This window comes from Cervus canadensis, chromosome 3, assembly GCF_019320065.1.
Source record: "Cervus canadensis isolate Bull #8, Minnesota chromosome 3, ASM1932006v1, whole genome shotgun sequence".
Classification (NCBI taxonomy): Eukaryota; Metazoa; Chordata; class Mammalia; order Artiodactyla; family Cervidae; genus Cervus; species Cervus canadensis.
In genome coordinates, this window is record NC_057388.1 from 45,378,844 (window position 1) to 45,405,929 (window position 27,086).

Consider the following 27,086-nt stretch of genomic DNA (forward strand, 5'->3'; position numbering starts at 1 on the left):
GGCAAATCGCGTGGCACCAGCTCTGCTTGGACTCGGGGTGGTGAAAGAGGCGTGGGAATTCGGCCGAGTGGCCGGTCCTCGCCGGGGCGTGCAGACAGGTGGACTACCGGGCGCGCCTGGGCCCGGGGGTGACCCGGGGAGCGCCGAGTTGGGGGTGTGGGGGGACCCGCCCCGGCCGCGCCCCCTAGGAGAGTGCCCCGCCAGCCTGCTGGCGCCGGCCTGCGTGGCGTCTTCAGCCCCTCAGCTGTGCAAGTGGCGGGTGCTCGGCGCCCGCCGGCAGGGTTGCCATGGTTTCCGTGGGTCACGTGGGGGCGCGCGGAGCCCCCTCCCGCGTGCAGCGGTGGGGCGGGGGCGGGGCGGCCCGGGCGGGGGAGAGGAGCGGCCGCGGCGGGAGCGGGAGGAGCCGGAGATGCTGCCAGCCCTCCCGGGGCCGAGCTCGCTCAGCCGCCGCCGCCGCACCGAGCAGCCGCGCGCCGGGAGCCGCGGGCCAGGCCAGCCTGGCTGCCGGGGCCCAGTGCGCCGCGCTCGCAGCCGGTAGCCCCGCCAGCGCCCGTCTGCGCTCGCTTGGCCGCCGCTGGGCCCGAGGCCGGTTCAGCGAGGGGGCGAGGGCGGCGCCCGGGCGCCCGCCGGCAGGGGAGGCAGGATGAGCATCGAGATCCCGGCGGGACTGACGGAGCTGCTGCAGGGCTTCACCGTGGAGGTGCTGCGGCACCAGCCCGCGGACCTGCTGGAGTTCGCGCTGCAGCACTTCACGCGCCTGCAGGAGGAGAACGAGCGCAAAGGCGCCGCGCGCTTCGGCCATGAAGGCAGGACCTGGGGGGACGCGGGAGCCGCCGGCGGGGGCGGCACCCCCAGCAAGGGGGTCAACTTCGCCGAGGAGCCCAGGCACAGCGATTCGGAGAACGGCGAGGAGGAGGAGGAAGAGGCCGCGGATGCAGGGGCATTCAACGGTGAGGACCGGATCCCCCGCGTGGGCCCACACCCCCGCCGCTCCCCCCGGTCCTTAGATCCCGGAGCTACGCTCACCCACCTCTCCCCGCCTTCCCCACCTTCCAGTCGCGCCCACCCCCTCAGCTCCATTTCTGTCTCTTCCACTCGCCCACTTTCTTCCTCCGCGCTCTCGTCGTGCCCTCCTCCGTGTTCCCTCCTCGGGAGGTGGGGAGCCGAAAGGTGAGGCGTCTCTGCCCACTCGCCCCACTGTCTTCCTGGGCTCGGAGGCAGAGGCCGGTAGGTTTGGAGTGGGCATCTGAGAAACGACTTTCGCTGGGGTTGCATAAATGAAAGTGGCCCATTTGGCATCCTCTTTCAGCCCGTATGTGTATTAGTGGACTGTCCAAAACGAAGAGGCGGAGGGGTGGTCAATCGCTTTGGCTTCACTCTTGTTAGGATGGCAGATTCACTAAAAGGAGCGTGAAATTGGACTCACGGGGCAGAATAGAATTTATGGTGATAGCTTTGGCATTCTTGGAAACAAGAGTCATCTATTATTTTCCAATTTACCGATAGCGTGTTGTATTCTTTTGGGATACACAACAAAGGATCCTGTTTAGCCTGCAACCCAAGGGGTCTTTGGAATGAGGAAACGGGCTAATGGTTTGATTTAAAACAAATTTTGGATGATTTGATGCCTTAACAACAACAAAAACCTGTGGGAAAAACACTGTAGGAAGTTCTGAAAGCTTGTTGGTTGTCTTTAGAATGAAAAGCAGTGAGTAATTGTAAGGACTGTGCCAGACACTGAAGCTGGAAAGAATGAATGGGAAAGAAAAGGGGGTTTTCTCCAGTAGCTGCTCCTGGCAGGTCCCACCCCTCCTGCTTATAACCCTCTTTCCCTGACACACGCAGACACGCTTACACACTAACAGCCTCCTGCATTTACACAGCATGCCTAAGTCTCATCTTTGTGGCATCCCAAGCTAAAATACCCGGGTGTGCAAATGTGCAAGTGCTTTTTCTTTGTGGTATAAGACAAACGTGCTTTTAGCATCACACCAGCTTTTATTTATTTACAGTACTCGTGGTTTGGGTGTCCACAGTGCATTTCATATTTTAAAGTGTCATTTCCTTGTGTACGTTTCTAGGAAGGTGTTTCTTTTCTTTGCAAAATTGTTGAAGTGTGTTATAAAATTAAGGTATTTTTAGCTTATCTGAAGCAGTCACAGAAAGCCCTGGAAATTACTGCTCTCTGAAGATAAAATGGAATGTTACTTTAAAATTTTTTATTTTGGACTTTGTAGTGTTTCCAGAGGTAGGATAATCATAGTCTTCATTTTGCACAAAAACTTAATTGAATGCTTTTCTTCTTAGAAATGGCATGAGAAGGAAAGAGTGCAGATTTTAAGCAGACAGGCAGGAGAAGCCACTGATGAATGACACAAAGGGTAGAGACATCTAATACCTCTTTTATGCTTGAGACACACATCCACACACGAGTACATCCACATGCACATGGACACACACAAAGAAAACAAAAAGGACTAGTTTTCCAGACTGGAGAAAACCAAAGACTAAGGGACTTGGTAAAGAGCCTGTATTTGTTCAGTGCAATATATTGTTAGTATAACTAAAATATTTTGCTTTTGTAATGTTTTGAAGTATTTTGCATTTATAATTTTGTTTTCTCTTTAAAACAATGTAGACATACACAGAACAGATTTTATTTCCATTTAACGATGAAGAAATAAGCCGTTACCTTCTGAAAAGTAGGGATCATTAGTATGGTTTTATGGTCTCCAAAGTACTTTTATTGTAAAAATTACTCAGTGTCAATTTTACTAAATACTAGTTAACCAATTGCCCAATTTATTCCCCATTCCTACCTCCTGATACCCCCTGAGACTTTTGCAACTGCAACCAATTTGGTCATTATCCAGTGCACACATATGTGTCTATGTATAACAGAAACTTTGGCAATGGTGCTTCCCTTTTCTAGGTGCAGTGAAAAATATATATTTAGAGTAATCTCTATTCTAATCATTTCTCAATTTTTTAAAAGTAATTTGTGTTGAGACCCCCAATTTAAAGAGAACTCTAGACTACCACCGGGTTGGCAAACTTTTTTGTAAAGGATCAATATTTCAGGCTTTGTGAGCAACGTAGTCTCCATCGCATATTCCTCTTTTTTTTTAAAAAAACAACAGTCCTTTAAACATGTATCCCCTCTGTACAAAACTGGCCACAGACCAAGGCCATAGTCTGTCAACCCTTGGTCAGAGGAGGAAAAAAGTCAAAATAATACTCTTGGGAAGAGGGAGGGAAACAAGGGGAATGAGCCTATCAGTTTAATGCCTAAGTCTAAAAAAGTGCTGAAATATTAAAAAAAACACCTGATACTGGGAAATCCTCATGACATAGTAAAGAATAAGAAAAGTACTAAAGAATGGGGAAAGTACTAGAAGACAAGTCTTAATTTACTGAAACGTAGCACAAGATGAAAAGGATAAGTCATTCTTAAATTTTAGTATATCTCTCAAGGAAGTTTGATTCTGAAATGAGTATTACCTGGTACTATGCTTTTGGAGCTGTTTTGAATAGGTTGGGGTGGACTTGGGATCTTTTTTTATCAGGTGATATCTACTGTTCCCTGACCGTACTTTGAGAAAGATTGGTCAACAGATAATGATGATTGTAACATCACTTTCTCTTATTAACAGTTAAAAAATAGCTGCCTTTTATTGAGATTGTGTGCTAGGCACTATCTAAATGCCTGGACTCGTTATCCCAGCTTTCTAAGATGAGACTGACGGTTGTTGAGTGTTTCACAGCTGGTAGGCTGCAGAGGTTATAAGAGCGGTGGGCCTGGCGCCATGCCTGTGCTCTCAAGTCCTGGGTTTTATCTCTGGAAAGGGGGTGGGCCTGGCATCCCTTGATCATCCCTTGATCATCCCTTTTATGTCAAGCTCTGCTTGTGGCCCTTAATATGTTTTGTCTTTAAGGTTTAGAAAAATAAACTTGTCCAAGGTCACACACAGGACTAGTGAGGAGTAGAGCCTGGTTTCTTACTCACATCTGTCTGACCTAAGATCATCAGAGGTCTCTCCCTTAATGAAATTTGTCCAGCTGGCTGAATCAGAGGTCAGGTGTTCCTGGTTTTTTTTTTTTTTCCAGTGATGGTGATGAATTTGCATTGATGAATTCATACCTACTCTCACGAATCCCTTAGGACAAGTGATAGATTTGTGAGAGGTTGTTCAAAAAGGCAAGTTTTTCACCATGAAGCTGGTTGCCATTGACTCCCCCAGAGAGATCAAGCTGTGACCTTGAACTCATAGTGTGGTGGTTGAATCAAGCAAGTGAACCAGCATTTGGGACCGTGGCCAAAAGTCTGATGGGTGAAGGTGATTTTTACTTCTCTTCTCCATTTCCAAAGGATTTTTCCTCTGCTGATTGCTTTCTTGTTCCCCTCCTATTCTTTTCTAAGTTTATCACTTCTGATGTTTACTTCCAACTTGTTGTCAATTCTTGTTAAAAGGGCAACCTTTAGGTGTTAGAATGATAGTGGCATATTGTGATCCCCTTTCTGGGAACTCTTAAAGTCCTGAGAAAAGCTATAATTGAGACTCTGCCTCCCTCTTCCCCATCCTACAGAAATCAAATGAAACTTGACATGTCTCTTCTGCAAGGGCCATGTCCCCAGGCTTGGAATTATTAGGAGGGTTGCGGTAAGCCAAAAAGTTGGATCAGTTCCAATTTGGAGTGAAATCTGTGGCAATTAATGCAGGCATCATTGGGAGATCTTTTGTTGCTCAATTATTTCTTAAGTGAAATAGCTCAAATTACAAAATGAAGTAAATAAAATTGACAAGTGCTGCTCAGTCATGTCCAACTCTTTGCAACCCCATGGACTATAGCCCGCCAGGCTCCTCTGTCCGTGGAATTATCACAACAGGAATGCTAGAGTGGGTTACCATTTCCTTCTCCAAAATTGACAAGTAGTTGGAAACAAATTACACATGGGCCCATGAAGAGGAATCAAACTGGAAGAAAAATAGACTAATGTAAAATATGGAAGAACTAATATACTAAATTATGGAAGGCAAAGATCTCAAGGTCAGGTTAATTTACAGGGCAGAACTATAGAACCATGGCTTATAAGCTTGGATGTCAAAGGTATATAAATAGAAATTTACCATGTAAAATCTGTGACTTAATCCTCTCAACTCTGATTTATGTCAAATCTTTTAGGAGAACTTTATCTACCTTTACATTTTTACAATTTAAGGGGATTGTGTAGAGTTTACCAGAGATCTTGAAAGTTATGCAAAATATTGGAAAGTTGGGGCTTATGGTGAGAGATTAAGGGAACAAAGGTACATAGCATGAGAGGAAATGGTTGAAAGAGCTGAGAATAGCATGCATGTGTCTGAAAATTTTTCTTAAGAGGATTAAGAGCAAATGTTCTTCATCTCTATTAAATACAGAATTGGAAGAGCTAAGCTTTGTTGTAATTTGAAGAATAAAAGTCAGAAATTCATCTGTCTGGAATGACGTGTGTGGTCTTCTTATAAAATGAGATGACAAAGCAATGAGGTTAATAGATTGACTTCTTAAGAATCTGCTGTGAAAAAGTTCTTAACCTTGTTCATACTGGAAGTAAAAAAAACATGTTGACATTCATGGCCTGACTGACAGTAGGAAATTGTAGAGAGGAATTAGAGCTTTAAAGGAGAGTTGCTTTGGTTGATTTTTTTAGGTTCACTCGTGTGAGCTCTTTTTTAAGAACTTGCTCTGTGGAGGGCTCCTGGAGACTGTTGTGAGACAAAGCAGCCAATCCTTAGTCTCCTACTTCATGTAGCCATCAGCATACAGCTAAAGAAAGAAATTTATTTTAGTCATGGTACTTGTGCAATGGATTGAAAGTTAAAATATTGCTTTAGTATACAGTCAACCTCTTAAATCCATTTAATCAGCTTGAAAAGCATTCATGGAAGTTGATTTTGGAGGGTTAACTTGCAACTTAGACAATGTCTATTTTTTTTTTTTTAAATGTATGAAATTATGTGCTCAGCATGTTGACATGTCATAATAATAGTACTTGCTTTGTGAAGTTTTAATGAGGATAAATGGAGTAATATTTGCAAGGCCCTTAGGATACTGCACCCAACAAGCATTGGTTACCTGTTAAACAAATAATCTCATTTACAAGAGGTCTTCCAGAAGTATTTTCTTCACAATGAGGCTTTCATTGTTTGGTGGCGGTGAATCTAACGTTTGCACTTTTTACACAGATGAAATAGGAAATGAGCTAGCTGGGCAGTTTCTCTTAGGATTTAACGTGAAGTTATGTTGCATAGTAATAAAACCCACATCCTTTCAACTCATAATTTGTAGCTAAGCACTCTAGGATTTTGTAGTTAATGAGACTTTTCTGGTCTTTGGCTATTGGAAATTTATATAGTAGTTTTAAATCCTCCTCCTGAAATGGATTACATCATTCATGACAATGGCTGAAATATTAAAGCCATTATTTTAGTTAGGAGCTTAAAACAACATTAGAGAAGATTTTTTTTAAAAATATTTTGTGTTAAAGATGGCAATTATAATTTTTCAAAGAACAGTTAAGAACATTATTCATTTTAATAGTAGCATTAAATGGATTACTTTAGGGATTGAAATTGGGAAATCAAAGGATTTTGGGTGTCCTTTCTCAAACTTTATCCATCTATTACTTTAGACTTGGGAAAAGGGAGGGGGGAGGGAGGGGAGGGGTGGGAAAAGAGAGAGGAGTAGGGAGAGGAGTAAAATCAGTTGCAACTTGTGAAGGGTTCTTTGAGAAACTGATACCTTTTCTTAAGCAGTGGCATAGAATAAAAGCATCTCAACAAAAACTGAAGCATTGGATACTTTCATATGTTTACCTACCTATCTTAAAGATCAAACTGTAGCTATTATTTAACTTAAGACTGTTACAAGCTTTCCATTTGAAGGCTTGTAAGCTTTCCATTTGAGTTTGTACATAAAGTGACATATTGTGTCTGGGTGGCGCAGAGTAAATATTTAATGGTTATTCATTGTTGCAAATCTCATTCCCTGGATTCCAGTAAATTTCCAGCTGTCAAAGTTATGTCCATAGCTGTGTCAAAAAAAAAAAATTGTATATCTTTTTCAACCATGTGGATACTAAGAAAATATCTTTGAAATTGTCAAGGAGGAATTTATTTGTGATCCCTTAAAAAGAGAAATCTTAATGAGAGTAGTAGGTATAGAGAAAGCCTGTGGTGAAAGTAGGGGTTGATGGAATATTTGGGCTAAGGGATTCAGCGAAGGTGTTTGAGTTGACTGACCTCGGGGTCTGCCTTAGCGGTGTTCAGAGTCAAAGAGTAAAGGGGCTGAGACCTGGGACAGCCCTTGAGGAGAAAGAACATGTATAAATTGAGAAGTAGGATCCCCTGCTCATTCACCCACTGCAGACATCTGCTCATTCACCCACTGCAGACATATTTGTTGAAAGCCAACTCCCTTTTTTTTTTTTTTAAGAAAAAAGAAGTAATTATTCTTTTAAGTTTACTATCTCTAGACTCCTTAAGAGACAATCCTTTGTCACAGACTGTCTCATAGATAGAATATGTTGTCTATATAACATTTAACAGATGGAGCCACTGAGAGCCAGAGACGTTCCTTGCCCAGATTTAGTCCGTTTTGGTCTTTTTGTTCATAGAATTATCACTTAACATTTTGTGTGCTATTGATATTAACTTACATACTATAAATCCTTTCTGTCTTCCATCAGGGTGATAGATAAGGTCTAAAAGGCCAGGCTAACAAGAAATACTTGAGTACTTTTCCCTTCAGAGTCACCTTTTTTTTTTCTCTTTGATTTTTTCATTGCAGTGAAATTTAATATTAGATTTTATTTTTGTATCAATTGCTTAAGGAGAGGCAATGGAAAAGAAAAAAGAGTGCAGTGACTTTTCTGAGTTGGATGAGTTGTTGTCATCGTGTTCTTGGTCCTGTTCTTGTCCTTCCAGCCTTATCCTTACTACTTAGTTGTGATTGAGATGGTCCTGGTTGCAAAACCCCATACGAAAACTTCACTGCAATACTGATTATTATCTTTATTTTATGGGAGCAAGTTTTTGTGTTTCGGAAATTCAAAATGACTCAGACTGTTCCATTATGTAATTATTTTGTGGAAAGAATTTGAGCTCAAATTTTCAGGTCATGGCTTACATGAAAACAACAATCTAAAAAAATCAGAAATATAAACACAGTTGGTGTAACATTTATAAATGTTTCAGCAATAGGCTTTGCCATGTGTAGCTTAGTATGTTTGGAAGCTAAAAAAATTAAAAAATCATTCCAGTTGCTGCTGTTTAAAATGTTTCTGTATTTAAAAAAAAAAGACAAAAGGTCAAAATATAAACACATGTTCCACATAAAAGTGAAGCCAAAAAGATATACTGTATACAGTGATTCCGGTATCCGTTTGGCTGGGGACTGACACTGTTTAATTTACATTAGCTGTTCCAAGATAGAATAGTTCATGGGAGTTTTACTGAGGGGATTTTTTTTTTTTGGATAAAAAAGAAGGAAAAACTTCCATTTGTTTAAATACGTTTTAGTTAGACTCAAAAAGCATCTTTCCAAAAGGTTCTTAATTAAAACATGACTCAGCTGTTTCATTTCAGTTGCTATAGAAAGCTAGTGTCTGTTAAATGATATTCTTTTTATTTAATCATTGTTAACATTTTCGGCTACTTAACTGCCAGGCCCTGAATAAGGCTATTATACATATCATTCAGCCCTCCCCAGAGTGAGTGGTAGTCAGGATTCGAACCTGACAGTCTTAAGTTCAAAGCCCATCTGCTTGACCACACACTTCGGTGTTAGTAACTCTTGCAGCAATAACATGGCTGAAAAGAACCACAGATCAAAAAGTAAGCCACCTACTTTTCGCTCTAAAATTTTAGTCTAGCTCAGCACTGATCTGGCCCTTTTACAATTTGCTTTTTCTCTCTGTTCAAATTAGCACTCCGTATACTTTTCTTACATCAGCTTTATTTTATTTTATTTTGCTGTGCTCTGCGGCTTGTGGGATCTTAGTCCCTCAACCAGGGATCAAACCCGGGTGTTCGGCAGCGAAAGCGCAAAGTCCTAACTGGGACTTTGCCATCGGGGAAGCCCCAGTACTTGGTGGACTTTCCAAAATCAATAAAATATTTATTTTTAGAAATGAACACCTCATATACTGAGCTGTTTAATTATCAATTTTTTTTTATTATGTACCCTCATTAGCAAAATTGCTAATGAGGGAACATAATGAGTATACACATCCCAAGTATGTCTTTATAAATGTGCATGTACCAGTATATTAACTTACTATGCATATGAGAAAGCATTGTTGTTGTTGTTGTTGACTCTTTTGCAAGCCCGTCGACTTTAGCCCACCAGGCTTCTCTGTCCATTGGATTTCCCAGGCAGGATAACTGGAGTAGGTTGCTATTTCCTTCTCCAGGGGATCTTCCAAGTCCAGGGATTGAACCTGTGTCTTCTGCATTGCAGGCAGATTCTTTACCACTGAGCCGTCAGGGGAGTCCAATGAGAAAGCATTCTACAATATAAATTTTGAAAAGGAGAAGTAAAAAGTCATTGTAAACAGGTTCTAATTTTTTCCTACACCCTTAAAGACTGCCTTATACTCTGCTTTGGGGTGCATGACCCCATTTTGGAGACCACAATCCTAACAATTCAACTAAACTGTTACTCTATTAATATATAAGCTGGCTGTAATAAACTTTGGCTTCCTCTTTTAAGCTCCTGAATTATAGGGTCCTAGTGTGTGTGTGTTTGTCTTTTTTAAATAGACATTCATTAGGTAAGCTAATTGTTTAACTCAACCGAAGTTTGGCAGAATAAAGAGGAGAATTCTATCTTATAAAGAGGAAATAAAATCACACTGCCTGACAGATAAGATCCAGGCTTTTTCTTTTAAATTTGTATTCCTATCTGTACCTTGAACTCCACCTAGATTATAGAGTACTAAGGTTCTTGGTACACATTTTGGGGATGTGACATACAGAATCATACCATGTTATAGGTGTTTAGTTAAGAATGACTAAGTCATGGAAATGCTGTCTGAGTTAGAAGAAAATTTAAAGTTCAAAATATTTTAAAAGATTAGGACCAGGCAACACCCTAAGGAGAAAAAAAGTTAAAATAGTTTAAAAGAAACACAGTTACATGGGGTATAGTGGTAAAGAACCTGCTTGACTGTGCAGGAGACACAAGAGACATGGGTGCAATCCCTGGGTCAGGAAGATGTCCTGGAGGAAGCCGTGGCAACCCACTCCAGTATTCTTGCCTGGAGAATCCCATGGACAGAAGAGCCTGGCAGGCTACAGTCCATAGGGTCGCAAAGAGTCGGACAAGACTTAAGCTACTTAGCATGCACGCATGCACACCCGCACAGGGTCTCTCAGGAAAGCAGTCTCTGGAGAGGACAGTTGTTTAGAAGGGAGACTCTTCACTGTCTCCCTTTTTGTAACTTTTGATAAAAAGCGTATCATATACTTGTATTACCTATTAAGTACATTTTAAGTGAAAAAAGGCATGAAAGAAAGTCGATTCATTTGTAAACAGCCCTTGAGTAGTAGATAAAACGCTGTAGAGGCATATAGTGTGGTTCAAAATTAATGTAGTCAAATATTCTTGCCTGAATTATTCTCTCGGTCCTAGATACCCAGTCCTCTTTCCTTAGCTTTCTGCCAAATCCCAGTTTTTCTCCAAAGGTTAGCTTCATTTCATGCTTCCAAAATATCCTTACAAAATTCTCTGGTTGACATGAATGGTGTCAAAATGGCAGGAAGAAAGCTTGGTGGCTGTCAGATGTGCTCGGCATAGGCAAGCAGGGGTATGCAGTAATAAGCTCCTTCCCTCCTAGACTTTCCTGTGTGCATCTCACTTTGCTTGCATTAGGTGGCCAAATACATCTTAATTAACCTCAAGTTGAATACTGAATGTCTAATAATAGTAAATGTCTGCAAGCGTGTATTTCTGAAGTGATCGAAACCTTCTTGGGCATGTGAATATTTAAAATAGCCTCTTGATAATCCTTTATATTTTAAACATTTTAAAGTGTTTTCATGAAATGTAAAAGCCTTTGCTAGTCTTCAGATTCGTAGGTTTAAACTTCATTATATTAAACAAAATAAGGCGGCATTATATTTTGGTCTGGTATTTGATCATTCTGCAAAATGCAAAGAACACAAGCATACAGGCTTGTCTTGCAGCTGAGAATTGCATATTCTCACTGAGTAGACGTTCTGATCTCTCTACACTTACCATGTCGCCGCTTCTGCTTCTGTGAGCCCTGTGTTACATCTCAAATGCATCTGTTGCTCTGAACCTGCTTTGTCCTTTTTCCTCTCCACCTTCCCTCATTCCTACCACCTTGAAAGATGCTGCCTTCGTCCCTTTATTATGAGAATCCTGCTCACCCCCCAGGGCTGACTTGCTCTTTGGAACCCTCCAGTTTTAGCTGTAGTTCCAGCACAGACCTCCCCTGTCCTTAAGATTTGATGTATCTACCTGCTTACCAGCCACCTCTGCTTGCATATTCTTCAGGCCACTCAAATAATTTTGCCCTAAACTGAATGTGTTATGGTCATCTCCCTCAATTATTATTCCTTCCACTTTTCCCCTCCACTAATTTGATAAACATGGTCAGTCGAGCACCTTTCCTCTGTCTCAGACTTGTTAAGCCTGGGAGTTTATGGAAAACAGATTGCTTTTAGTGCTGAAAATTTTTAAAGTAATGCTGAAAAATCAGAAACAGTGAAAACTTTTAAAAAATATGCCCTGGACTCGGCATAAGCTCTGGGTTTGAATCTTGATTCTGCCATTTTTAACTTTTGGAACCTTGAGCAAGTTACTTTACCACCTATGCCTCAGTTTCCTCATCTGTGAAATGGGAATTATGACAGTACTTACCTCAGAGGGTTAAATGAATTAACAGTGTCTGACGTATATATGCCTTATATATGGGTTTGTTAAAAAATAAGGAAGGAAGGAAAGGCAAGTTTTAGAAGTCAGAACACGACAGTTTTTAAAAATGAAGTTTGAACACAGAGAGCTCAAGCTGGTGCTCTGTGATGACCTAGGTGGGTAGGGTGGGGGGTGGGAGGGAGGCCCAAGAGGGAGGGGGTATATGTACACTTAGGGCTGATTCACATTTTTGTATAGCAGAAACCAACACAACATTGTAAAGCAGTTATCCTTCAATTAAAAATAAATTTTAAAAAATGAAGCTTGATTGAGAATCTAAGACACTGGAGATTACTTTCAAGTCAGCATAAGTGTTAATCACTCAGTCGTGCCTGACTCTGCAACCGCACGGACTGCAGCCCACCAGGCTCCTCTGTCCATGAGATTTTCCAAGCAAGGATGCTGGAGCGGGTTGCCATGTCCTTCTCCAAGGGATCTTCCCAACCTAGGGATCGAACCCGGGTCTCCTGCACTGCAGGCAGATTCTTTACCAACTGAGCTACAAGGGAAGCCCTTCAAGTCAGCATAGTAATAGTAATTAAAGAAAAAGTTATGAATGGAAAGTATAAAACTAAAGTTTTTAGGTCTTTCAGCTAAGTGTTTCAAACTTTAAAACCCCTTGCTCTTTTAAATCTCAAGTCCTCCTTTAATTCTATTTGAAATGCAAGGTAAATAGTCTGACTTGAAAAAAAAAAAAGGGAAAAAAAGCAATGGGATAAAGCTTTGCTTTGTTTTCACACCGTCTCCTTCCTTGAGAATCAGTGTTTAACTGGTAGAATAAATATATTTGTGTGTGTAAAATCTCCCAGTTTACGGTTTTATTCAAGTTTTAATAAGTCTTTTTAAAACAACTTGGGAAAGAGTAGGTAGGGTTATTGATAATAGGTACTTTATTTAAATGAGGCAGATGCTTATAGTAAAAACATGAATGTGTGCCTGAAATATAAATTGGAAAAATTGGTTGCATTAAATTGACAGCTTGTTGCCATTTCCTCATGTCATAATATTTATGAAAGAAAGCTTATGGTGGGACAAACTTTTATACCTAAGTTTTATGTTAGAATGATTTCATTCTGAAAACCCATCGTTCTGTACTTGCTCCAATACAAATTACTATCTTAATAGATTTTTAGAAAGAAAAAGGCAATTCTTTTGGATCTTTGTTTTTACATGGAGTTTTTCACAGGTCTTTGATATCTTATTTGACTGTCATTAACAACAGTTTACCCACTAAGCAATATTAGGATCTTTGATTCCTAATAATTCCTTAAAAAGAATTCAAAAGATATTTTAGTGCTCAAATTTTAAGAAAAACTCATTTGTAAAAGGATATTTTGTGAAATATATTTTAGGAGCACGTTTAGCATTGAAAGAGTACAAAGCTTCAGTTATGCAAGATGAATGAATTCTGGGAATCTAAGTATAAAGCAGGGTGACAGTTACCAGTCCTGTACTGGATGCCTGAAATTTGCTGAGAAAGTTGATCTTAATTAAAATCTTCACACATACAGAATGGTGACTATATAGAGGCAATAGTTAAATTGTTTAGCTTCATTGTGGTGATGTTTTTCACAGTGTATACATAGTTTTTATATGTCAAAGGTAACAAAGTAAAAAAAAATGCAATGTAAACTAATCTGGTTGGACTGAGAGTATTGAGAGATTTTTATCTCCAAAACCAAGTAGAGCAGAAATTTTCTTTCTCTCATTCTCTCTTTCTTTCTCTTTTTTTAAATTATGAGGTGTTTCCAATATACAAAAATGAATACCCATATAAACCATCCCCTGACTCTAACAGATTCTAACATTTTAACCCTTCAGATTTTTTTTTTAATTTTAGGAAAATAATTATACATACAGTAGGAGTCTCCTTGCGTGTCCCTCTCTTATCCCATTCTCTTAACTTCCTTCTCCATACATAACCACCACTATGATGAACTTGGTGTCTATATTTCCTATTTTTGTTTTTGTACTGTTCCTACAAAGGCATCTATTTATAGATTAGGAATAATGCTATTTTGCATATATTCAAAGTTTGTATAATTGTGCCACTTATAAAAGTTTCATTTATGTAAATTATCATCCTTCAGCTTGTTTTTGAGAACAGTGTTTGAGATGATATTACATTGATTCATGTAGCCCTTGTTTACTTCTTTTAAACTGTTAGTATACCCTTACGTAAATAGACAGTTTATCCATTCTTTGATAAATATTTTGCTTGTTTCTAATTATTTGTCATTACAGTGCTGTGATGAGCATAATGTGTGTGTGCATGTATGTGTATTATGCAAATGTACTCGAGTTTTTTAAAGTGTGGGGACCCCTGGAGGACCATTCCTCTCCTATTCCTTGACCTTTTCAGGGAGTCTATGGATTGAAAATAACAATAATAATATATAATAAGTTCTTTGCCCTCCCCCTCATTCTCTCATAAGTATATAGTGGAATTTTCCAGAGGGTGCATAATGTATGCTGTTGCAGCAGACTGAGTGAAGAAGTAGATACGAGAACCCAACTGTCTTCTTTTATGCCAGATTTGTAAAAATGTAAAATAGTCATTATTTTTATTAATTTTTTTTGTTTTGGAGAATGTAGTTATTTTCCATAAGAATATGTTGTTTATAATGTGTGGTTGTCTTACTGTTCATTTTTAAGTGAAATAATTTTAAAACAATTTCAATTTCTTATACAATATATATTCATGACTATCACCCATGTAAACAAATAATTTTTAAGAATGTAAAGAGATTTTGAGACTGAAGTTCGAGGATTGCTGCTCCAGGTTATATATCTAAGTGTAGAAAGGCTAGTTAGAGGGAACACCCGGCTTTCACTGTACCTCATTTTGCCTTATTTGCTCTGCAAAGCTATTATCCAGTTTTCACCCTCAGCAGTTGTGTAAGAATTTCTAGTTCTGCACATTCAAGCTACCATTTGATGTTGTCGGATTTTAAGCAGCTTTGCCAATAGGATGGATGTTACCTCGCGATCTCGTGAATTGAATTTGCTTTTCCTTGATTACTGTTGATCTTGAACATCTTTTTTATGTTCACTGATCATATTTGTAGTTCATTTTCTGTGAAAAATATTTTTTATTGCCATTTTTTCCTATCTGACTGTGTTGTTCTTACTGATTTGTATGGGTATTATTCTTTTTCCTTCCCCTTCCATCCATCCATCTTCTGGTCACTAATTCTTTGTTGGTAACATGCATTAAAAAATATCTTCTCCCAGTCTTGGGCTTGTCTTTTCATTTTGTTTACAGTAACTTAGGTTGAACAGAGTTTTCTTTGTTTTTCCCTCTAGTGTTATTGAGATATAATCAACATACAGCACTGTTTAAGTTTAAGGTGTCCAGCATAATGGTTTGATTTATGTACATCATAAAATGATTTCCACACTAGGTTTAGTGAACATCCATCATCTCATATAGATGTAAAATAAAAGAATCTTTTTTTTCCTTATGATGAGAACTCTTAGGATTCACTCTCTTAACAACGTTCATATATAACATACAGTAGTGTTAATTATATACATCTTATTGTGCATTACATCCCTAATACTTACTCATCCTCTAACTGGAAGTTTAAACCATTTGACTATCTTCATCCAGTTGCTCCTTCTCTCAACCTCTGCCTCTGGTAACCATAAATCTGATCTCTCCATGAGTTTGTTTATTGTTTGTTTGTTGAAGAATAATTAACCTACAGCAAACATTCTGTTAGCTCCTGGTGCATAACATAGAGGTTTGGTATTTCTACACGTTGCAGATTAATTACCACAATAAGTCTAGTTACCATTGGTCATCATACAAAGATTATCAATACATCATTATTGATTATATTCTCCTTGCTGTATATTTCATCCGCATGACTCATTTGTTTTGTAAATGGAAGTTTACCTCTTAATTTCCTTCACTTGTTTCACTCTTTTCACTCATGTTCGTGCCTTTTCACTCAAGAACAGAATTTCTTGATTTTATCATAGGCTAACATTAATCTCTTCCATCACACTTACACTTTTTTGTGCCTTAAGAAATCCATCTCTGCCCCACATTAAAAAGATAATCTCTTCATTTTCTTGTAAAAATGAAAAAGTCTTCAGTTTCACACTTAAGGTTTTAATCTATCTATAATTTATTTTTGTGTATGGTGGGAGATAAGAATTTCATTTCATTTTTTAAAAATATGCATCTTTTTTTTACTGTTTCCCTCACTGACTTTTAAACATCAGTTTCTCATTTTTATGTGAATGTACTTAAAGGCTATTCTGTTCTATTCATTTGTCCATTCTTTCATTTTAATATTTTTATCTTAATATGACTTTATATGGTCCTGATACGTGGTAGGGTAATTTTTACTTTATTTTTTGGGACCAAAGTCATTGCAGATGGTGACTGCAGCCATAAAATTAAAAGACACTTACTCCTTGGAAGAAAAGTTATGACCAACCTAGACAGCATATTAAAAAGCAGAGACATTACTTTGCCGACAAAGATCCATCTAGTCAAGGCTATGGTTTTTCCAGTGGTCATGTATGGATGTGAAAGTTGGACAATGAAGAAAGCTGAGTGCCAAAGAATTGATGCTATTGAACTGTGGAGTTGGAGAAGACTCTTGAGAGTCCCTTGGACTGCAAGGAGATCCAACCAGCCCATCCTAATGGAAATCCGTCCTGAATATTCATTGGAAGGACTGATGCTAAAGCTGAAACTCCAATACTTTGGCTACCTGATGCGAAAAACTGACTCATTTGAAAAGACCCTGATGCTGTGAAAGATTGAAGGCGGGAGGAGAAGGGGACAACAGATGGTTGGATGGCATTACCAACTCAATGGACATGAGTTTGAGTGAATTCCAGGAGTTGGTGATGGACAGGGAGGCCTGGCGTGCTGCAGTCCATGGAGTCGCAAAGAGTCTGATGTGACTGAACTGAACTGAAGTAATTCTTACCTTATTTTTCTTCCGAATTGTTTAACTACTCATGGGCTTTTATTATTCCACAGAACTTTTAGGATAAGCTTCTTTAAATGATATTGAATCTTCCTGTCCATGAACATTGCATATCTCCATTTAATCAGTTTTCATTTCATTTCTACAGTGTGCTGTAATTTTCTCTATAAAGTATTTTCTTGTCTTTTCTTAACTTTATTTCTAAGTCACTTATTATTTTTTGTTGCTATTATAATTGTGATTTTTTCCCTTACATATTCTAATTTATTTTTTACTGAAATATATATAAGGAGCTGTTAAATCTCAATAATAAAAAGCCTCTAATCAAACTGAGCAAAAGACTTAATAAAGAAGACATAAGAATGGCCAATAAACCCATGGGAGAGTGCTCAGTATCTTTGGTTATTAAGGAAATTAACATTAAAATCACAATGGGATTCCACTAAACACACAAGAATAGCTAAAATAGAAGACATGTCTTATATTAGCAAAGACACAGAGTAACTGAAATTCTTGTTTATTCCATGAGAGGATGAAATGGTACAAGCAAGAAATCAGCAGGTTTTTTTAAGGTTAAACATTTATTTACCTGTGACCCAGCAGTCCCACTCTAGGTATCTGCTGTGCTGTACTTGGTCACTCAGTTGTGTCTGAGTCTTTGCAACCTCTGTGGACCGTAGCCTGCCAGGCACCTCTGTCCATGGGGATTCTCCAGGCAAGAATACTGGAGTGGGTTACCACTCCCTCCTCCAGAGGATCTTCCCAACCCAGGGATCAAACCCATTTCTCCCACATTGCAGGCAAATTCTTTACCATCTGAGACACCAGGGAATCCCATGAATACTGGAGTGGGAAGCCTGTGCTTTCTACAGGGAATCTTCCTGACCCAGGAATCGAACCAGGGTTTCCTGCATTGCAGACAGATGTTTTACCAGCTGAGCTACCAGGGAAGCTCCTTCTAGGTATCTACATGAGAAATGCATATGTTCACAAAAAGATTTGTATAATAATATTTATAGAAGTTTTATTCAGAATGGCCCAGATTGGAAAAAAATAATCAACAGGAGAGGATAGACAAAGTGTAGTACATTCACACAATGAAATACTAGTCAGCAATAAAAAAGAACAAACTATTGATCTTCTCAGCAGTGAGAATAAATCTCACATTTGTATGAAATTCAGAGACAGGCAAAACTAAGCTATGGTGGTAGATATACTAATAGTAATTTCCTAAGGGATGGTGGGAATTGACTGTAAGGAGTTGGTGGAAACTTTCTGGGGTTGTTGGAAATGTTTTGCGTATTGATTGGAGTGTTGGTTACATAGGTGTGTACATTTGTCAGAACTCTGTGAATTGTGCACTTCATTTTATGTCATTTTCACCTTGATTACAAATAAAACTGTTTGAAACATAGATGTTCTTAAAAGCCTCTTTCCCACATTTTAATTGAAAAGTGCCTTTGCTTTCTGCACTGATTAACTTATGAAATTTTTCTTTATTTTTGTTGGAGACTAGCAGCTGGGTTGAATTTTTCTAATTATGGGTCGTAAATGGGATTGCATTTTACTGTTCGTACAAAAAGTCAAAGGCCAGTGTAACTCTACTGTTTTAAAGTTGATTTTATGTTCCAGCCAGTACAGTATTTTATGAGTTTCATAAATTTAATGTGTGTATAAATTATCACTTACATTTGTCCAAATAATCTATAAGTATCAGGAAATAACCTTATATTAAATTTTTGATAGCACTATTCATTCAGTATTTGTTGAGTTAAATATGTATCAAGCAGAGTTCTAGGTGCTGGGTATACAGTAGTGAAACAGACAAGAAAGGATGCTGCCCTCTCAGTAGCATGGGAGGAAACACACAGTAAACATAATACATAAGATGATTGGACGACATCACTAAATCAGTGGACATGAGTTTGAACAAACTCCAGGAGATGGTGAAGGACAGATAAGCCTGGCATGCTGTAGTCCATGGGGTCGCAAAGAGTTGGACACTACTGAGCTACTGAACTACAGCCACAAAAGGTATCTTTAGATAGTGCTGACTACTTGAAACACAAAGAATGATGTGATTTGAGAGGACCTGCATGGGGTTAAACTGAGTATTCTGAGAAAGTCCTCTTTTTTTTTTAAGAGGCATTTGAGCTGAGCCTAGAATAGCAGGAACATCATTCTGTGAAGACAAGGTGGTGTTTTCTGAAACCGTACTTTTGTGATTAGGCCAACCTTAATCACATTTCCTGATGGTTTTGTCTTCATTTCAGAGCCCTTATATTTTTCTTAACTACTCTTTTTTGGGTCTGGTTTTAGTTGTGCCTTCAGGGATGTGTGAGGATTTGAACTCTCCTAGCTTTTGGTTTTTTGTACGATTCTTAGTGGTCTAGTCTGGATTGTTCACTCTTAGGAACAAAAACATTAGTCTCTGTAAATCTGCCCTTTGCATATATTTAATCTTACAGGTTTAGAAGAGACAGTTTTAGCATATGCAGAAACAGATTGCATTGATGTAGTTTTGACAATGGCTTTTCCCATCTCCAGTTTTTCTTCAGAGCCCACATTTCAAAATCCTTAAAGTTTTGGGAGCCTCTTTCTGGACATTGTTATTACATCAACTCTGCATGTGGCTTTATAAGCTTAGCTACCTTAAGACTTTTGTAGCTGAAGCTAAATTTTTCTTTCTGGTCCTAAGAGGGCATTTTTGGTAAAGTCCTCATGAATTAAAAAGTGGAGAATCAAGTTCATTCATAAGCAAAAGTAAATGAAGGGTGTTTTTTCCCCTAGGGTAGTAGTTATATTCTATTACCTTGGTATTTTAGAATATCAGTTATATTTTAAGGAGTTTGCTTTGTGAATAGAAAGAATGAGACTGTGCATCTCTTTAGTGGTCCTTAAAGGTGGCATTTTAAAAAAAACTACATGTCTGTATTTCATCTCATTCTGCCATACTCCAGCCATGCTCCATGTATATGGGTAGATAGGACAGCTAAATCTCACACTATATAATCAAAAAGGAAAAAGAAAACTGGTCCCTCAAACACTTGCTTCTCAAACAGTTCCCATCATGTCTGATCAGAAGTACTTTGAGGGGACGTGGCTTTAACAAAGACACAGAAAATAAATAAGTGGTCCTCTGCAATGTCAGAAAGTAAGCATGTACAAAGAAGTTTGAAAATTGTGTTTGTTCGGTTAATTAGCACAGTATTTCAGGTTTTGTTGTTTATTTGCTTTTGTTGCTGTTGATCTTTTAAAAAAGTTAAATTTTCCTTCCTTCAAAGGTAAGCCTTATAGCTCAGGCATAAGAGAAATTTATTCTGAGCCAAGTATTTATTCTGTCAAAAATAATTACCTAACATGGTTTCAGTTGACATAATTTCTAGAATCTTTTATTTAGAGAGCAGATTTGGAAAATGTTTATTCTAGAAAAGGTGACTCATGAGGCTGGGGATGTTAATTATTGTGCTGACTCCAAGACTGTTGTGTACGTCTTACTTCAGGGTACATGAACTCTTTTCTGCAAAAAGTATTTAACCAGTGTGTCTACAGTATAGATAGGGTGGCTGTGTGTGTGTGTGTGTGTGTGTGTGTGTTTAATGACCATAAATCACAACTCAGGGCTCTTATTTCTTTACTTGGATGGGACTTCTTTCCCAGCATTATGCTCAGACATGCAAACTATCTGTATGACTATCAACCTGGCTTTTCTTTTTGAAGGCCAAACTCCTTGGTTCATGCTTTCAGTTGACTGCATTTGTTTTCATAGAATTTCTTGAGTTTTCTAGTTTTCTGTGAAATTTCTCTTTTACCTAAATTTTCCTGTTAGTGTAGCTGCTTGTGTGGTGTAAGCCCTTGCAGCCATAGTATTTGAAAATACCTCCCGACTTGGTCAAGCTCTTCAGAGGCAAGGACTCTGTCACATTCCCAGTGCCCAGCATCCACATCCGATGAACAGCAGCGTAAGTGGGACAAGGAGATTTGCTCTGTTTACTTCACAGAGTTGATGGATTCACCCACAGCTGTTGATTCAGTGCCTCTTATCTGCCAGGCACTGCTTATCTTGGGCTTCAGGCAAAAAGAAGTGAGAAGATAAGCAGGGCGCGCTGGCACTGGTGGGGAGTCACAGGTGTGGGAGGTTGTTTTCCCTGCTAGGAATAGAGAGGCTTATTCAGCCATCTCAAGTAATAGAGCGTTTTTCTTGTAAGGATGCTCCAGGATTAAAGACGACTTGAATCAGCTACACTTCTTTGTCTCCTGGGGGTGGAGGAATTAAGATCCATCTAATTTGGAAACTGACAGAATCTCTGGTTAGATAAGCATGAAGATATTCATAGGAACACAGGACTCTCAGTATTCTGCTGGAATGGTACTTGGAAGAAAGTCAAACCTATATAAACATTTCTGTATTATCCCTTGAGGATTCATTAAGATCATAGGTTATATCTGTTTCAAACGTTAGAGGCATTTAGTATATTCTTAAATCATATTTGTTTGTTTCTCTAGGCAGATAGTACATTTGCTATATTTTTCCTTCTATATTCTCCTAATATGGGTGTGTGTGTGTGTGTGTGTGTGTGTGTGTGTGTGTGTGTATAAATACACTCCCGGAATATCCATAGAATAGGAAAGTGAAAGTGAAAGTCACTCACTCATGTCCCACTCTTTGTGACCCCATGGACTATACAGTCCATGGAATTCTCCAGGCCAGAATACTGGAGTGGGTAGCCTTTCCCTTCTCCAGGGGATCTTCCCAACCCAGGGATCAAACCCAGGTCTCGCACATTGCAGGGTGCATTCTTTATCAGCTAAACCACAAGGGAAGCCCAAGATTACTGGAGTGGGTAGCCTATCCCTTCTCCAGCGGATCTTCCCGACCCAGGAGTCAAACCAGGGTCTCCTGCATTACAGGCAGATTCTTTACCAACTGAGCTATCAGGGATCCATAGAATAAGAAAATCTAAAAGTGGAAACCAAGAGTCTGTGAAAACCTATTTTGACTTAGCAAATTTTAAAACATCATCTGTTAACTTTTGTGTGAATTTGTTCTGCTCTTTACTTTGTATATTTAAAAAATGGTAATGTTAAAATTGGTAATATTAGCTTACAATAAATAAACATCAATCTTTTATATTTGAATAGGAATTTATAGTTCATCAGTTCAGTTCAGTTCAGTGGCTCAGTCGTGTCCGACTCTGTGACCCCATGCATCGCAGCACGCCAGGCCTCCCTGTCCATCACCAACTTCCGGAGTTTACTCAAACTCATGTCCATCAAGTTGGTGATGCCATCCAGCCATCTCATCCTCTGTCGTCCCCTTCTCCTCCTGCCACCAATCCCTCCCAGCATCAGGGTCTTTTCCAATGAGTCAACTCTCCACATGAGGTGGCCACCAAGTATTGGAGTTTCAGCTTCAGCATCAGCCCTTCCAGTGAACACCCAGGACGGATCTCCTTTAGGATGGACTGGTTGAATCTCCTTGCAGTCCAAGGGACTCTCAAGAGTCTTCTCCAACACCACAGTTCAAAAGCATCAATTCTTCGGTGCTTCAGCTTTCTTCACAGTCCAACTCTCACATCCATACATGACCACTGGAAAAACCATAGCCTTGACTAAATGGACCTTTGTTGACAAAGTAATGTTTCTGCTTTTTAATATGCTATCTAGGTTGATCATAACTTTGCTTCCAAGGAGAAAGTGTCTTTTAATTTCATGGCTGCAATCACCATCTGCAGTGATTTTGGAGCCCCAAAAAATAAAGTCTGACACTGTTTCCACTGTTTACCCATCTATTTCCCATGAAGTGATGAGACCAGATGCCATGATCTTAGTTTTCTGAATGTTGAACTTTAAGCCAAATTTTTCACTCTCCTCTTTCACTTTCATCAAGAGGCTTTTTAGTTCCTCTTCACTGTCTGCCATAAAAGTGTCATCTGCATATCTGAGGTTATTAGTATTTCTCCTGGCAATCTTGATTCCAGCTTGTGCTTCTTCCAGCCCAGTGTTTCTCATGATGTACTCTGCATATAAGTTAAATAAGCAGGGTGACAATATACAGCCTTGACGTACTCCTTTTCCTATTTGGAACCAGTCTGTTGTTCCATATCTAGTTCTAACTGTTGCTTCCTGACCTGTATATAGGTTTCTCAAGAGACAGGTCAGGTGGTCTGGTATTCCCATCTCTTTCAGAGTTTTCCACAGTTTATTGTGATCCCCACAGTCAAAGGCTTTGGCATAGTCAATAAAGCAGAAATAGATGGTTTTCTGGAACTCCCTTGCTTTTTTGATGATCCAGCGGATGTTGGCAATTTGATCTCTGGTTCCTCTGCCTTTTCTGGCACTTTCAAAGATGTTTATTTTTACTTAAAAACCCTCTTGAATTAAGGAGGGCAGAACTTGCCTTGCATATTTTTAAAGTTGAGAATTTAGCTCAAAGTTACACGATTCATCCACGGTTTCCTGGAAGGCCATGGGGCTCGCTCACAGTGGAGCCCACGCCTCCTGACCCTTGTTGGTGCCCAGCCGTGCGTCCTTCCTCACCTTCCTCCTGCTCCTCTTCCCTGTATTTGGGTTCCTGTGAGAGAAAACACCCGGCACACCTTGCCCAGAGGCACATTGCTCTACTTCCAGCGAGGCCTCCACCCTGAATCTCAACCTTCTTCCCTATTTTGGCTGCTGGACTGGAAAAAAAGAAAAATTGTGAAGGTTACTGTTGGTTTGCCAAGAGCTGATGTAGGAAACACTTGTGTTTTATCTCTGCAAGTGGATATGAAGGGATATGGTTATGAGGGATTGGATTTTTGGTAATTTTGTCAAAACCTAGTGTTTACTTTGACAATTGCATAATATAGGCTTGGTACACCCATCTTTTTAACTACCCAGTCTCGTGCCCCGTTTACTGTGGGACACAGAAGTCATTGTCATAGAACCTCTCTACCCATAATTTAAAATTTTACATAGTTTCTAGCGAAAATATAAAGGAGAAACAAAGGCAAGTAATTTATAGTAATGTGTTGCGGTAGGCTTGTGGTTACATGTACACAGGGAGACATAGTTAGATTCTCCCACTTACTTGTAGAATCATGAAGAATATGAAAGCTGCAAATGTAGTCTAATCAGGTGTATTCTACTGGCCATTCAGATACCCCAATTATAGTAGTGACATGATTTTTTGAAATGATGAACGAATGTTAATATAATTCCAAACAAAACAAAATACCAGAAATGCACCCAATTCCTTTGATTTATGTTGTATTTGTGTTGCAGAAAATTTTATATATATTAAAACTGCATCTAATAATTGTATATATTTTTAAAAATAATCTTATTTATTTATCTTTTGGCTGTGCCGGGTGGGTCTTCGTTGCTGCATGGGCTGGGCTTTTCTCTAGTTGCAGCAAGCAGGAGCTGCTCTGAGTTGCAGTATGCAGGCTTCTCGTTGTGGTGGCTTCTCTTGTTGTTGAGTCCCGGGCTCTAGAACACAGGCTCAGTAATTGTATTGCATGAGGTTAGTTGCTCCGCAGCATGTGGGGGTCTTCCTGGACCAGGGATCAAACCTGTGTCTCCTGCATTGGCGGGTGCATTCTTTACCACTGAGCCACCAGGGAAGCCCTGCACTTAAATAGTAAGCAGTGTTGGAATCTAGTCTCAGATGGTTGTAAGTTGACTTGCTTGCCAACATGAATGTCCAGTTGGATATGTGAAAGCATGAAAGTTGTGGCATTTAGGACAGTACTTTGTGGTATAGAACTGTCCTGTACATCATCTGTCAAATCTCAAAGATGTCCTCTGAATTATTAAGACGGTTGAAAAAATTGCCCCACAAACTTAAAGTACACCTCCCAGAAGGCAGTGTCACTTCCTTGAAAATCTGTCTCTGCCTCCAACACTTCAGAAAGACACACAAACCTGAGGGACCCCAAGGGAACAAAGACATCCCAGAATTTCAAACCAGAAGCTAGTTATGCTGTGACTTCATTGTCTAGAGGAGAGGCTGGAGCAGGAGGCAGAGTATCTGCTGTGTTTTCACCCCAGAGCTGAGATATGCTTTTTATCTTCATCTTGCTCTGGTCAGCCTGCACTGTCTATTCTGCATTCTTGTGGTTGAAGTTTTTTGCACTCTTTCCTTTCCCGTTCTTATGGCTGGCCTGGGGAGGCTTCCTTTAGACTAGGTTCTGAAGGAGTTGTGAAAAAGAGGTTGGAAACTATCCAAGAAAACTGGTGGACATTTTTGTGTGTGTGTGATATCTAAAATATAGCTACAGTTTATCTGATGAAAGATTTTTATTTAAGTGATTTGTGATTTTGCAGCTATATGGCTGAATTAATTTGGTATGTAAATAGTGGAAATTTTGTATCTTGATCATTTGAGAGGATATGATTTTACTATAAACTATAGTATTTTAATAATTGGGTTTGTGAATTATTTCACAGAATTAATCCTCATTAAAAGTGGAGATCAATACGGGAGGAAATACTTACCTATTACTTTGTGATTTCAGGTGTCAGTATTTTTGCTTTCTGCTCTTGGTGGGAAGCATTTTGGTGCTAGAAGTACTTAAGTTCAAATACTCAAGTTCTGCCACAGCGTGGCTGTGTGATCTAAAGCAAACTAATCAGCATCGCCAAGCCTTACTGTAAACGTTGTCATCAGTAATGTGGAGATGCTGATATTTAAAGGCATAGTTGCATGCGTTAGTGTAAAACACCTGACATACTTTTCTTCTAGTACTTATTCCTAAGCATCTGTAATTTTTGTGCTGTTTGACATAATGCTGACAAAAATTTAGTCTTCTTTTTTTACTTGACCTATTTCCATAGTGTAAAGCGTCTTTATAATGACTATTTTAAAAGTATTGAAATATTAGAAAGTATTACAGTAGACCCATGACTTCCTGCTACTTAAATACACTCTGTAGTTAGTACCTGAGGTTCTTTCTGTATATAATATGAACGGTAAACTTACCTGCTTCTATCAAGAAAAAAAGCTTTAAAGAAACACCTCATTTCTTGAGATAGTTATAAACAAAACCAAGAAGAAACAACAGAGCTGAGTTGAGTGTGGGAAGTGGGCCAAAGGTGGGCTTACCAGTAGAGCAGTATGCTCCCACACCCAGCCTGAAATTGTAGCCTTCTGCAGATAGATTTGCATGTCATGGACTTTTGGGTTGAACACAAAAATTGTCAACTCTACAAATATTAAATCTGAGAATATCAACAATATACTATCTTTACCTAATAATGATATCAGCATACATAAGCATTAGTTTTGTTTCCAGATTTTTTCACTGTGAAAATGATGCTGTTAAATCGCTTTTTCCTTTTCTAGTAATATTTCTTTGGGATAACTCTCTTAAAAGTTGAATTACTTTTTTAAAGGAGATAAACCTTTTATGATACTTCATGTAATTGCCAAATTGTTTATAAAAATATTATATAGATTTGTACTGTACTAGGTAAGTAGTTTCAGCCACACACAGCTAGGGATTTTCATTTAAAGAGTTTTGGAGGCACTAATTTAACAGATGAAATATTCATTTTAATTTATATTTCCTTGTCTAGTATTAAATTTAAACATTTAATTTTCATATATTTAGGTATTTCTTCTAGCACTTGTTATTCATTCATATCTTTCTCCTATTTAACTTATGGGATCATTAACAATTTAGTTCCTTTTCAGGGTTTTGGATAAATTAGAATTTTATCTAAGCATATTATCCCACTTTTCTCTTTCAGCTCCAGTAATAAACCGATTTACAAGGCGTGCCTCAGGTAAGTCTCCTTATGGATTTTGCTTACTAATGGTGACATTTTAAAAATGGATTGGATAAGAAGGTATGAAAAGAATAATTGCTATAGAATAATAACTTATTTATCAGTCATTTTCCCAGAAAACAGCCATATGATAAAATCAAGAACTAGGAAGTAAATGGAAATATCCTCTGAGTGGCTAAACTTAAAATTCCACTGTGGCTAATGTATGGAGACTCTTACCCAAATTTGTTTATTTCTGCGCTTGATAAATTACTAATTACGTGTTTATCTGGTTTGCCAGCCACAGTTTAGAAGAAGTGATTTAGAACTTGGGTAAAAGTGAAATCACTCAGTCGTTCTGACTCTTTGTGACCCCACAGACTGTAGCCCACCAGGCTC

At 39.0% G+C, this 27,086-nt stretch overlaps 1 protein-coding gene across 1 annotated transcript in view; it reads left to right on the top strand.

The window, feature by feature from the left end:
- Positions 1-362: 362 nt before the first annotated feature.
- Positions 363-27,086, top strand: part of PRKAR2B (protein kinase cAMP-dependent type II regulatory subunit beta) — a 104,879-nt gene continuing 78,155 nt past the window's right edge. Inside the window, exons 1-2 of the mRNA XM_043463046.1 lie at positions 363-950; positions 26,670-26,705. Of these exons, the coding sequence (XP_043318981.1) occupies positions 644-950; positions 26,670-26,705 (343 nt within the window). The 5' untranslated portion in view covers positions 363-643. The remainder of the gene's footprint in view (positions 951-26,669; positions 26,706-27,086) is intronic.